The sequence below is a fragment of the Vulpes vulpes genome, chromosome 2 (genome assembly GCF_048418805.1).
Source record: "Vulpes vulpes isolate BD-2025 chromosome 2, VulVul3, whole genome shotgun sequence".
NCBI lineage: Eukaryota > Metazoa > Chordata > Mammalia > Carnivora > Canidae > Vulpes > Vulpes vulpes.
Window position 1 is genome coordinate 44096136 of NC_132781.1, and position 13215 is coordinate 44109350.

At 40.1% G+C, this 13215-nt stretch overlaps 1 protein-coding gene across 1 annotated transcript in view; it reads right to left on the reverse strand.

Moving 5' to 3' along the window:
- BLMH (bleomycin hydrolase) overlaps positions 1-11967 on the reverse strand; it is a 50255-nt gene extending 38288 nt beyond the window's left edge. The window contains exons 1-6 of the mRNA XM_026016146.2: positions 11652-11967; positions 11105-11302; positions 8047-8156; positions 7214-7355; positions 6539-6627; positions 5035-5127 (exon numbers count right to left, since the gene is read on the reverse strand). Of these exons, the coding sequence (XP_025871931.1) occupies positions 5035-5127; positions 6539-6627; positions 7214-7355; positions 8047-8156; positions 11105-11302; positions 11652-11664 (645 nt within the window). The 5' untranslated portion in view covers positions 11665-11967. The remainder of the gene's footprint in view (positions 1-5034; positions 5128-6538; positions 6628-7213; positions 7356-8046; positions 8157-11104; positions 11303-11651) is intronic.
- Positions 11968-13215: the final 1248 nt, after the last annotated feature.

Sequence of the window (13215 nt, forward strand, 5' to 3'; positions counted from 1 at the left end):
AAAAAAAAAAAAGTATTAAGAACGTTTAAGAATTAACCTGAGGTTAGTTCCTTATTCAGTGTCAGAGATGTCCTCTAAGGCTATCAAAAAAATAATTCTCTCTTCTCTTCCAGAATCCAAAAGAGATGATCACACTAGAAAATGTTACTTTTTGCAACAGTTGATCTTAACCAGACATCTGAGAAGCTTTTAATAGACTTCTTTTTGAGAAATACCATTCTAGCTCTGCCCTAAGATTCTAAGTAAACTACCTTACTCACTGTTCACCAAATCTTTAATAGTACAGATGCCTTAATTAGACCAATGCCAAAACAGGAAAACACAGAAGAATGAGATGGGACTAGCCTCACAAATATTACATTATAAGTAGCTTCAGCAAGTAAAATAGAGTTATTGGCAAATGAATAAACAAACTAATAGAACAGAACTGAAAGCCCAGAGGCTTTAGAATGATAAAAATGGCATCAAATTAAGGGGCAGAGAGAGGATGAAAGGAAAAATGTGTGTAAACCAGGTAGTCTCTCGGGGGGAAAAAAGTTAGATCTATACCTTATACCCTATGCCAGGATAAATTCTAAGTGGATTAGAGATTCAAATATAAAAATAAAAACCCTGGGATCCCTGGGTGGCGCAGCGGTTTGGCGCCTGCCTTTGACCCAGGGCGCGATCCTGGAGACCCAGGATCGAATCCCACGTCAGGCTCCTGGTGCATGGAGCCTGTTTCTCCCTCTGCCTGTGTCTCTGCCTCTCTCTCTCTCTCTCTGTGACTATCATAAATAAATAAAAAAAATAAATAAAAAATAAAAATAAATAAAAAAAATAAAAACCCTGCAAGCATTAGAAGAAAAATGGAAGAATTCTTTCATAATTAGAGAAAAGCCTTTCTAATTAAAAATGATAGTTTTCAAATTTGATCATATATAAGTAAAAAATGCTGCACAGAAAAAAACATAAACAATAAACTATGAAAAAAATTGCAATTCATATCAAAGAGGGCTAAGGTAAAGAGTACCTAGAAATTATCAAAGAAAAACAAGCTAAAGATATGAATAGCTCACAGAAATGATGCTCAGCACCACTCAAAGAAAGAAAAATATAAGTTTAAACTACAATGAGATACTTTATCTATCAGATTATCAACTCTTTACCTATCAGACTGGTAAGTATCCAGTTGTTTGATAAATATATTGCCTTGATAAAACTAATGGGAAATAGGTTCTATCAGATATTGCTGATGAGAGTATAAAATGGTATAATCCCCAAAGAGGATAATTTGGCATTACATATTAAAATTACAAATGAGTATTTTTCTCTGACCCAAAAATCCTACTTCTTGGGGTACCTGGTTGGCTTAGTTGGTAGAGCATGCCAACTCTTGATCTCAAGGTCATGAGTTCAAGCCCACATTAGGTAAAGTTTACTTTTACAAAAAATTCTACTTTGAGGCAGCTCAGTCGGTTAAGTTCCTGACTCTTGATCTCAGCTCAGGTCTTGATCTCAGGGTTGTTAAGTTCCAATTCTGCATTGGACTCTATGCTGGGGATGGAACCTACTTATTGAAAAAAAAAAAAATTCTACTTCTAGAAATGTAACCTACACATATACAAGCATGTATGCAAAATGATGCATGTACAAGATTATTTACAATATTTTTAATAGAAGCTTGAAAACAATGTCCATTACTAAGGACCAAATAAATCAATTATGGTACACTTATATTCAATAGACATAGATATATTAATACATATTAAGTTAAACAAAAGGATGTACAGAACAATATAAGTAAAATACTAACATCTCTGCAAAAAAAAAGGAGGAAAATAATATAAATTCATATTGGATTGTGAAGAAAAAAGGTTTCTGAAGGGATAACTAACAACTAATATAAGAAACTAATAAAACTGGTTGCAGGGGTGTATGGGAACTAGAAGGATGGAGAAGAGAATGGAAAGAAGACTTCTCACTATATACCTTTTTATATTCTTGATATTTAGAAAATGCTTTTTATTCAAAGATGTATTTAATATAAAAAACAAAAGAACATAATTAGGCTCCAGTCTCAGGGAAACTGATCTTGCATGTCTGGAGCAAGCCTAGGCCTATATTCTATTTTTAAGAGCTGAGAGCCACTGCTACAGAATTTCTTAAGCAAACCACAATGGCTTCCTATCTCTTTTATGGGATTGATATTATATCTACTCTTTGTTTTATGTTCTGCTTTTAAGAGAGTTTTGAAAGAATACATTAATAATCCTAAAATCTGGGAGTTAAAAAAAAAAGGGGGGGAGATACACTGAGAAAACTTGTAACAGAAGTGACTACATGTTTCCAAAATGGAGCTGTCTGGTCTGTCATCACAACAAGCAACCTGCACTTCTCTAAATAATGCCTTTAGTACAAACACATTTCATTCAAAGCTATCTGAGCTTCACAGCTGTTGATTTTGATGTGCTTAAAAGGCTAGGCAAATCATAGGTACTAATTTGTGGTTTTTAAAACCTTAGTTAGACTCTTCCATTACCAGAGTCAGGATCAATAAAGATGGGTTTGAGAGACTGTAAAAATCTAAAGACCTACCACACAGAATTCTGTAGTCAACAATTTAGGTAGAATCATTAGGTAAATAATCTTATAAAACATCCATACTCAGGACTTAATAAAGTGATATTTTATTATTTTTTCTGAAGTAGGAGCAGGGAAGGAAATATATGTGAAATATATCTGCCCTAATTCTTACCAGCCAATCCCAGATCTTACATACATCATTTGAAAGATCATTAAAGCAAACTAAAGCCAACAGGATGCTTATTATTGGCAACAAATATTATCTAAGCCTTTTTCCATAACTGTTTATAGAATTTTCATCCTTACTACATCCTACATTTTACTTCATCATAAATGAAGGCAAATTATGCAGGAAATATGGTCTCAATGAGAGAGCATTCCAAGTCAGAAGGAAGAGAAGACTTACTAGACAACTGCCATGTGCCAAGCACCGTGACTTGCATTCTTATATTTAATTCCTTATTTGATCCCCACAAAAATCCAATGAGGAATATATTTTAAATCCCAAACTGAACTCAGACAGGTTAAGAATATTACCCCAAATCTGGGACACCTGGGTGGCTCAGTGGTTGAGTGTCTGCCTTTGGCTCAGGGTATGATCCCAGAGTTCTGGGATCGAGTTCCACATCAGGCTCCTTGCATGCCTGCTTCTCCTCCCTCTGCCTATGTCTCTGCCTCTCTTTCTCTGTCTTTCATGAATAAATAAATAAAATCTTTAAAAATATATATATATTACCCCAAGTCAAAGAGCTGTAAGTGGTAAAGCTCAAACTATAATCCATATCTAACTGCAAAAATTGTTTTTTTCTACTATACTTAGGTACTTCTCTAAAATAGGAATCCTTAAAAGAGGTAAGTATGAAATAATGTAAATGCTTTTGACAAAATGAAACCAATGAATATTTAAGAAACAGGGTCACCTGAGTGGCTCAGGCAATAAAGTGTCCAATTCTTGGTTTCAGCTCAGGTCATGATCTCAGGGTTGTGAGATTGAGCCCTACATCAGGCTCCGCACTGAGCAGGGAGTCTGCTTGAGATTCTTTTTCTCCCTCTCTCTCTCAAATAAATAAATAAATCTTTAAAAAGAAAGAAAGAAAAAGCAAGCAAGCAAGCAAGTGAGCTACTGTGTTAAGCACTGGGCTAGACACATTACACTTGAACAGACTTGAGAGCTTAAGGAACCCTGTCTCTGATCACATATCTGTTAAATAATGAGAAGATTAGAACTCAGACAGTCTGACTCCAGAGACCATGCTTTCAACTATACTTTACTGGCTCTCTAAAATTCAAAGGAAAACATGAGTGAAGCACTAGATTTGTCCAAAGCAGTGAAAAAATTAGATCATTTTAACTCTATACAAATAGTTTTGAAAGGAAACAGTTGACTGATTCCTAGTAATGGCCCACTGGATGAAAAAGGGAAACGCTTTTCTTTTTTCAAAGTAATTCATACTTTTACACAGAGTCATCTGTATTATGGATAGTCTTTTTTTTTTTTTTTTAATTTTATTGATCTTTTTGAGAGAGAGCACACAAAGGGAGAGGGAGAAGCAGACTCCCCACTGAGCAGAGAACCCAACACAGAGCTTAATCCCAGGACCTTGAGATTATGACCTGAGTTGAAGGTAGATGCTTAACCAATTGTGCCACACAGGCACCCCTGTATTGTGGATAGTCTTAAGTAATAAAGATTAACTGCACTGATAATAAATACTACCACCTAAAATTTGCTTAATGCTTTTTATGTTTTCCAAAATATTTTTACATATGTTATTTTAACTGAAATAACCATCAACAGCTTCCCATCTTTATTCCTACAAAATAAAGCCAAAAGTCCTGGCAACTACCTAATATCCCTCACAGCTCTGCCTTTCTAGCTTTATTTGCTACCAATCACACACAAGATGTTTTGTTTCAGCTACTCTATTCTCTGAGGATTCTGCCTTTGTTCATCCCCCTGTACATGCAATTCCCTTTGTCTGGAATGGCCTTCCCAATTACCCGTCTGATAAATTCCTATTGCTATTTTAAAAGCTGATTCAAATATCTTTCCCACAAAACCTTTAGCTCACTGAATTAGTTACTCCCTCCTCTAAGACCACCAAATCCTTTTTTCACACCTGTGGCACAGGATTTACCATATCTCTTCCAAGATACATACTCTTGGAAGAGATTGAACTCTGTAGAGTTGTCTTTCTCTCTTTTGTATCCCTAGTGCCTTAAGGTCCTAGTGGGTAATCAATATTTATGAAATGAATAAAAGAATAAATTATATAAACCACTAAATTGAGAATTAGAAGATGAAAGTATAAGTCCCATACTAAAATGCAAAGTATACCTCAGTTTTTTCAGCTGTAATTTTCAATTCAATTCTATACTTACTGCAATGACTATGCTTAATTATTTTAACAGTTGGAAATATCCTGAGAGCTTTTTAAAACAGTCACCCAAAATCCCAATTGTTATTACCTCCTCCATCATGACATCTTGTGTGGCTGAGATTTCTCCTTTGGTCGCTCCACTATGTACCAGGTTCCGTAGTCGTATACAGAATTCTCTCATCTATGACAGAAACTTATTCAGTACTCCAAATAGTTAACCAAACTTCAACTGTAAATGAGCCTAGCAGACCAGTGCTAGTTCTTTTGAAGTATAACTAGGCCAAGACCCAGGGCAAAGTTCATAAAAACATATATGTTTTCCCCAACCAGTCCACTTAAATACATAGTTAAAAACTTTCCGTAAAGGGAAAAAAGGGATTATTCCCAAGGAATTCTATGTGGAACTGCTACTGCTTTGCAACTGATGATATGCTCTGTGACAGTCTGTACCTGGGTATGAGGAAAATGTCTGATCCCATAATGCCTATCACCCTTAGGAAAAGCAGGAGACTTAAGTTGATTATGCTACTAAGTCATTCTAGTAGATTTTTATTTAGAATTTTACTGGTTATTCACTTTTTCTCTGCCAAATCACTTTAACAATGGCTATGCCCCCCCATAGTTTTCATTTTTTGTTTTCAATTTTGAAAGAACCTAAGATAAAGGTGAGTCTTAAATCTAACTACCGTGCTAAAAAGGATCTTGCTCTCCTCTAAAATGAAATCCAATAATATGCTATTAAGGATCTTTTAACCTGTGGATAAGAATTCCGAGTTTCCTGAGTGGAAAATAACCTATCTCTAATATTGGGGAAACACATGTATAGTTTATTTTAAAATATAATCTTTCTCCCAGTGGTGACAAATCCAATTTCAGCCTCATAGATCAAGAGGACAGATTCTGGCAACTCCCAGTTCTCAAAAAAGATGTCTGGCTGTAGAACAGCATCCCTTTAAGACTTATAACCTCCTGGGGGTGCCTGGTTGGCTCAGTCAGTAGAGAATGCAACTGGGTTGCATTGGGTTCATGAGTCCAAGCCCCACGTTGTGTGTAGAGTTTAATATAAAAATTATATATATATCTCCCGCCTTGGGAAAATGGGTTATGTAGAGAAAGAGAATGATTCATTAAGATAACTGAAGCAATGAAAAGCAGTTCAATGACTACATCAAACGTTTAGTGGGTGGATAAACTACACTGATGTGGTTCAGGGACACCTCAGAAATTTACATACTCTTTAAGAAAGTCTCACAAATAGTTCTATCTGGTTTTACTAGAACATAAAGCTTTCCCAGCCCACTCCCACTGGAACCCAGTGGGCTTATAGCCCGTATTAAGCATGAGACTTTTCTTTCCTCAGTACCTATAAGAAAACATTTAAATCAATAGAAATAAAAGTAGAAGGTTTTTAGAAAGAAAAGAAAAACTCCAGTCTCAATTATTTTTATAGTTAATATGTAGCTACATTGTCTTTGATAGACTTGTATATAGACTGTGTATACTGAAATGCCCAGGAATCCCCATGGAGAATCAGTTAAGAGTTTTAAGGTAAGTACACTAAATTCAATCCCACCCTGCTCCATATGTTGCACCTTGTGATTCAGAATATCATTCATCCTTCTGGTTGCCTCTGTTGTGTAAGATTCAGGGAAGCACTTCTTAGGGACAACACCATATTTTTCTAGAAGAAAACAAAGTTTAGTGATGGATAAGGTAAAATAAACTTCAACACTAAAAACTGGGGCAAAAATAGCTTTTTGCTTTAAAGAATAGGCCGTATTTTTCTGGCTTAAATCAGAAAACTTAACAACCTTATGCTTCATATTAATAAACAGATCATTTAATCTGGATATTTATCAATATATCTAAAAATGAATTGTTCTTTTGATCTATCATACTTTGTAAAGTGCTCAGCATGATGAGGTTTTTCCAAAAGACACTACTTTTTTGACTGAGGATATTTTCAAATAGTTGCAGTTTCAATATGTTTCTTGATTATATCAATGGACAAGAAATAAGCTTTTTCACAGAAAGTTAGTTCTACTTAATACAACCATTTCTTCTCCAACCAACTCATCACAGTACCTATCTCCTTACCTCTCATTTAAGAAAGGTGAGAGTGTGAGATAAAAGTTCTTAGAGTTAACTGTATACCCTTCTGGGAGACTAATTCTACTACGTACATAACCCGCAAAGAAATGACCATGCCCAATCATAGACTCTTGCTTGACCACGCTATTTCAGTTCCATTAGAGAAATGCTCTTACCAACAATATTGACAAGCATATCCCACTGTCCGCCATCATTTGCGGGATTCATAAGCAAATACTGCACCAGCCTACCATCCTCAGGCTCCTTTTTCTGGGCTGTGTCCACAAAAGCATTTAAGAAGAAATAACAACGTTCAACCTAAAACAAGAGAAGTTAAATAAAATTAAAGGAAAAAAAGAACTAATACTTTTATAGGCATTAGCAACACAATAGGAATCTTGGGCCTAGCATAGACCCACCATAGTAGGTATTTTTAAACTAAAGTTGGTAATTAAATACGAATATCTGGCTTCATAAGAATGTTTATTTTCTTCTTATAGCTCTACAGATACATTCCAATAGTTTATCCAAAACAATGCATTGCTTTATTTTGGAACAAAATCTGATATTTAGAGTCTTAATCAGTAAACCCCTCATGAACACATCTAATGAGCACATTTTAAAAATTAGAAAACAAATAAAATTATTTACTATTTTTCAAATAACCAGTACCCAGAGATGGGAAATTTGGTCTTAGAAAGACCAAATAACCTAAATAAAGATGGTAAAAGGAGAAATGATTAAAAACAAAACAAAAAATTTTAAATAAGAAACAAAGAAACAGTAGGGTGAGTAAGTAGACTTATTATTTCATTGTAAAAAGTAGCCTCCTACCAACCAAAAGCAATTCTGCCTTTGAAGAGAATCAACCTTTGATACTCTGGAAATCAGAATAAGTGGTGTCCCATCTATAATGGAAGGCAAACTACAACTGGAAAAGCAAGAAATGAAGGGATATTCCCTACCAACGTTGATACTAAAACAAAGTCTTGCAAGATCAGTCCCCTACCTTGTCCCAGAAAAAGAGGTAAGATTGACTAAACTCAAATTCTTCAATATTTAATTTTTTCATGAACGGAAGTCTCATAACATTCAGACAAGAAAAGATCCAGCATCGCCCTGAAACAAGAAAGCAAACCAAGAAATTAGAATTAGTGTTCACATAGATTACATTGTTCTATCTCTGTTTCCCAAAACTGAATGCATGACAAGATCTTGAACAATTTAAAACTAAATTAGAAAGAACAAAATAGGAAAAGTAAATTAGTATTTGAAATATATATGCAAAGACTTAATATCCTTAACATATGAAAAAAACTCTTTATATATCATTTAAAGAATCCAATACAAATCACCTAAGAAAATCACATTAGAAAAAGAAATACTGGGCAGCCCCTGTGGCGCAGCGGTTTAACGCCGCCTGCAGCCCAGGGTGTGATCCTGGAGACCCGGGATCGAGTCCCACCTCCGGCTCCCTGCAATGGAGCCTGCTTCTCCCTCAGCCTGTGTCTCTGCCTCTGTGTGTGTGTGTGTGTGTGTGTGTCTCTATGAATAAATAAAATCTTAAAAAAAAAAAAGAAAAAAACAGATATATTGCTAAAGACATGAGCAGAGATCATGAATAGATAATGGCCAAAAATGATACAAATGGCAAAGAAACATTTTTTGAAGTTCATCGTAAGACACCTGTTAGGTGAGGATATTTTTTTTTTAATTTTTATTTATTTATGATAGTCACACAGAGAGAGAGAGAGGCAGAGACACAGGCAGAGGGAGAAGCAGGCTCCATGCACCGGGAGCCCGACGTGGGATTCGATCCCCGGTCTCCAGGATCGTGCCCTGGGCCAAAGGCAGGCGCCAAACCGCTGCGCCACCCAGGGATCCCGGATACATTATTTTTTAACTGATTATGCCCAATATTGGGATGAATTTGGGAAACAGCATTATTATACAGTCTGGACATAAATCCAAACAGGTAGAAAATATCTGAGAGCAATTTGGCAATATATGGCAAAAGTTTGAAAAAGTTCTACCCTTTATTCTGGAACACAAAGTATACGCTTCAAAATAAGGTAACCCTAACATAAGTCAACTTCCATTCTCCCAAAGAGAAGTAAAAAGAAAAAGTTGTTGGGATGCCTGGTTGGCTCAATCTGTAGAGCACACAGCTCTTGATCCCAAGGTTGTGAGTTCCAGCCCTGTGTTGAATGTAGAGATTTCTTAAAAATAAAATCTTCAGGGGTGCCTGGGTGGCTGTCAGTTAAGCAACTGACTCTTGATTTTGGCTCAGGTCATGATCTCATTGTGAGACAGAGCTCCGCTCTGGGCTCTCCATTGGGTGTGGAGTCTGCTTAGGGTTCTCTCTCTACCTCTCCTTCTGCCTCTACCCTCACTTCTGTGCCCTCTCTCTCTAAAATAAATAAATCTTTTTTAAAAATAACAATAATTTTGTAACAAGAGAAAATAATTTAAAATAAGTAACTACAGTGTTTCTTAAAAGTCACTAATTACATAGTGCATCTTTACCTTAGGTTTGTCTGTATGCCACCTCTCTCATATATACTATATTATTTTCCAGTAAAGATCCAGATGAACTGTTAATGTGAAAACTGCATGAAATAAACTACATAGCTTATATGCTACTTGAATCTCTTGTAAATAAAAGTGATACTACAGAATATATAAGAAGTGATCTATTCCAGAGGCACATTTCCAGGCTTTTCCCTAAGAGATCACTGCAATCTGAACTATGTAAGACCAGTGTGACATTACTAACTGGATCATTTGTAGCCTGACAGTCCACACCATCAAGCACTTCTTACTATGGCACAACAGTAACTATGGCAAGGTCATGGCTTTTTTCCCCCTAACATTTAAAAATCAATTTTACTGAGGTATAATTTACATACAATGAAATATACCCATATTAAATGTACACTTTGAGTTCTGACTGGTCCTCAGCAAGCACCCATCTGCTTTCTGTCAAAACAGACTGGAAGTGGGGTGTCTAGGTGGCTCAGTCGGTTAAATATCTGCCTTTGGCTCAGGTCATGATCTCAAGGTTCTGGGATTAAGCCCCACATCTGGCTCCCTGCTCAGTGGGGAGTCTGCTTCTCTCTCTGCCTCCCCCAGCTTGTGTTCCTGCTCACTCTCTCTTACAAAAAAAAAAAAAAAGACTGAGAGTAGTTTTTAAATGGATACAATTTAAAAAGTTATTTTAGTATTATTTTGTTACAAGAATGTCCTCCTTATTTAGATTCCTGGATAACCAATATTTTACTGTAGCTGTTTTTCTGACAGTGGTGCTAGACAACAAAACAAGAACTCTTAATGGGTAAAGCATGAGAACTGAGTGTTTTTCTGCCTTACAAATTGGTCTAGTGAGCCCAATAGCACATCTGCTCAAACTGCAACCAAAACGCCTTAAAAACAACATTTGGGGGATCCCTGGGTGGCTCAGTGGTTGAGCGTCTGCCTTTGGCTCAGGGCGTGATCCTGGGTTCCTGGGATCCAGTCCCACGTCGGGCTGCTGGTGAGGAGCCTGCTTCTCCCTCTGCCTGTGTCTCTGCCTCTCTCTCTCTCAAATAAATAAATAAATAAATAAAATCTTTAAAAAAAAAAAAAACCCACACATTTGATATTTTGATACAATTACATGGAGTTTTTTTCCATTGCAGACATTTGTGTATGGCCTTCAGGGCGAGAACATGTTGGGGAGTTTTCTAGAGCATGAACGTATTTGGATGGTCCGTTTTGTACCAAGAACACATCTCTCCAAGACACCAGGCTACAATCACATGACTTCAGGGCGGAATATCCTCAATTACATTCAAACAAATGACCATGGACTTGTCACTTCGGTGTTCAAAGCAAATACACCACCAAGCCACAGGGGGCCAAAATAAGTCACAAGGTAATGTCCTTGGGTCTGCCTTTCCTTGCGTGTGTTTTCTGAAATTCGCTACAAGTTCTTTCAAACAAACTTCTGCTCAAGACCATCAAGCCCTCGAAACGCGGCGCTGTTAATAAGGTCCAAGTAAAGTGTGCAAGGAGCCGTAAGACCTCACCTGAGCTCTTCTGGTTGGTGACCGGCTTGCCTTCCTGAGTCACAGCGTGCTGGAACACATGCTGAGCGCCCTGCACCGTGGCCCTCTTCAGGCAGATGTCCAGCAAGTCGTGGGTGGTCCCCACATTCTGGGCAAGTACGAACTGAGGGTCCGAGTTCAGTTTCTGAATCAGAGCAGCCACCTTCTCCGGGTTCAGTCCTGTTGGAAGACCAAACGGGATTTACGACACCAAAGGGGGGCTGAAGAGGGCTGACCCGGGGCTCCCGGAGCTCTGCTCTAACTTCGGAAGACCATCCAGAGGGGACCCTGGCGGCGGAGAAGCCCTTCACCGGCGACCTCGCCGCAGGGCCGGCCCCCTCCAAGAGCGCTGCAGCCCGCCCAGAGCGCTGCGTTCCCGCCCGCGCCCCCGGGTCCCGGGTCCCGGATCCCGGGTCCCGGGTCCCGGGTCCCGGGCCCGGCTGACCCCGCCGCCGGCCTCCGGGGCCCAGCGCCCCCGCCCCCGAGGGAGGACCCGGGAGGGCCTCGGCGGGGAAGAGCGGCGCCTCACCGGCGTTGTTCATGGTGGCCACGGCGCCCGGCTGGGGAACGGTAGTTTCGGGGTTCTCAGGGGGAGCACCGGAATTACGCGGGGGCTCGCGGCCTCAGCTGCCGGACCTGCCACTCGCAGCCGGAGCGCCGGAAGGAGGGAACCGGCTCGGTGGCGGCGGAGGGCTGAGGCCCAGGGAAACGGGGTCCGCGGAGGGACAAAACTCCCCCTCGCGTTGCTGAGTCAGCGCCGAATGGGCTGGCCCCGCCCGGGGGAGGGCCGAGCGGGCGGGCTCACGATCGCTGCGTGCCGCCTGCGCCCCTGCCCACCTCCGCGTGGCCGGCAGCTGCCCCGCGCGACGCCGGCACCCTGGCCCACGGGGACGCCGAGCCGCGCCGCGCCGCGCCGGCCCGGAGCCCCAACACCCTGGCTTTGGGGAGTGGACCCAGGAAGCCTTTCCAGAGCCTGAAGGCAGCTCGAGGCACGAGGGCGGAGCCGAGGGGCTGCAGAATTAACGCAGGGCTTAGGGTGCGTGGGCTCGCCGCGCGCGCACACACGCACACACGTGCACGGAATGTGCCCAGGGGCGCTTCCTCTAGGCGTCCTTTGCTGACCGTTCACTGCGTTTTCAGTGGCGACTTGTTGCTTGGATTCGAGTCAGAACCAAGTTCTTGTATTTGGGGGAAAATTGGAACCAAGCTCTTTCCCACCCACTCAGAAGCTACTACCACGGTTCTACAAATATACATCTGCTCGTTTCAAGAAAACTACCCATTTTGGGCTTCGTGGAGTCAGTGAGTGTTTCCTGCTTAGCCCAGCATGTTCTGTGGGCTTGACTAAGGGGGAAGCCGGAGGTCAGTCGGACGCATCGACATTGTCTAGCCAGGCCCTCTACAGAGCCTGCAGATGGGCGCCCCTGTCCTTTGCGCGGGCTTTCAGGGAACTCAGCAGTTTTCAAAGGTTTTGAGATTTTCAAGACCTTTATGTTGTTTTTTTGTGCCCTGAAATCTCAACCTTGTTTTCTTTTTACGATTTTTTTTTTTTTTTAATTTGAGAAAGTGAGCGAGACAGAGAGAGAGAGAGAGACAGCTCAGGAGCAGGGCCAGAAGGAGAGGGAGAAGCAAGCTTCCTGCTGAGCAGGGCCCTGCCAGGCTACACACATCACAGGACCCTGAGATCATGGCCTGAGCCATGGCAAACACTTAACCCACTAAGCCTGCCAGGTGCCCCTCAAACTTTTTTTAAAGATTTTATTTATTTATTTATTTATTTATTTATTTATTTATTTGAGAAAGAGAGACAGCATGAGTATGAAGGGTAGAGGGAGAAGGAGAGAGAAAATCTCAAATTGATATGTGGGGCTGATCCCAGGATTGAGATCATGAGCTGAGCTAAAACCGAGACTCTGGGGCTCAACCAACTGTGCCACCCAGGTACCCCTGAAATCTCAGCCTTTAATGAGATTTTGGGATGACACCCACAGATGATAAGGCAAATAGCAAATATATCTGCCTTATTGAAAATCCTTTCTGCTACTCAGAACAGTGAGAGTCTACTGTGGAACCCAGAATCTAGATCCTAGATT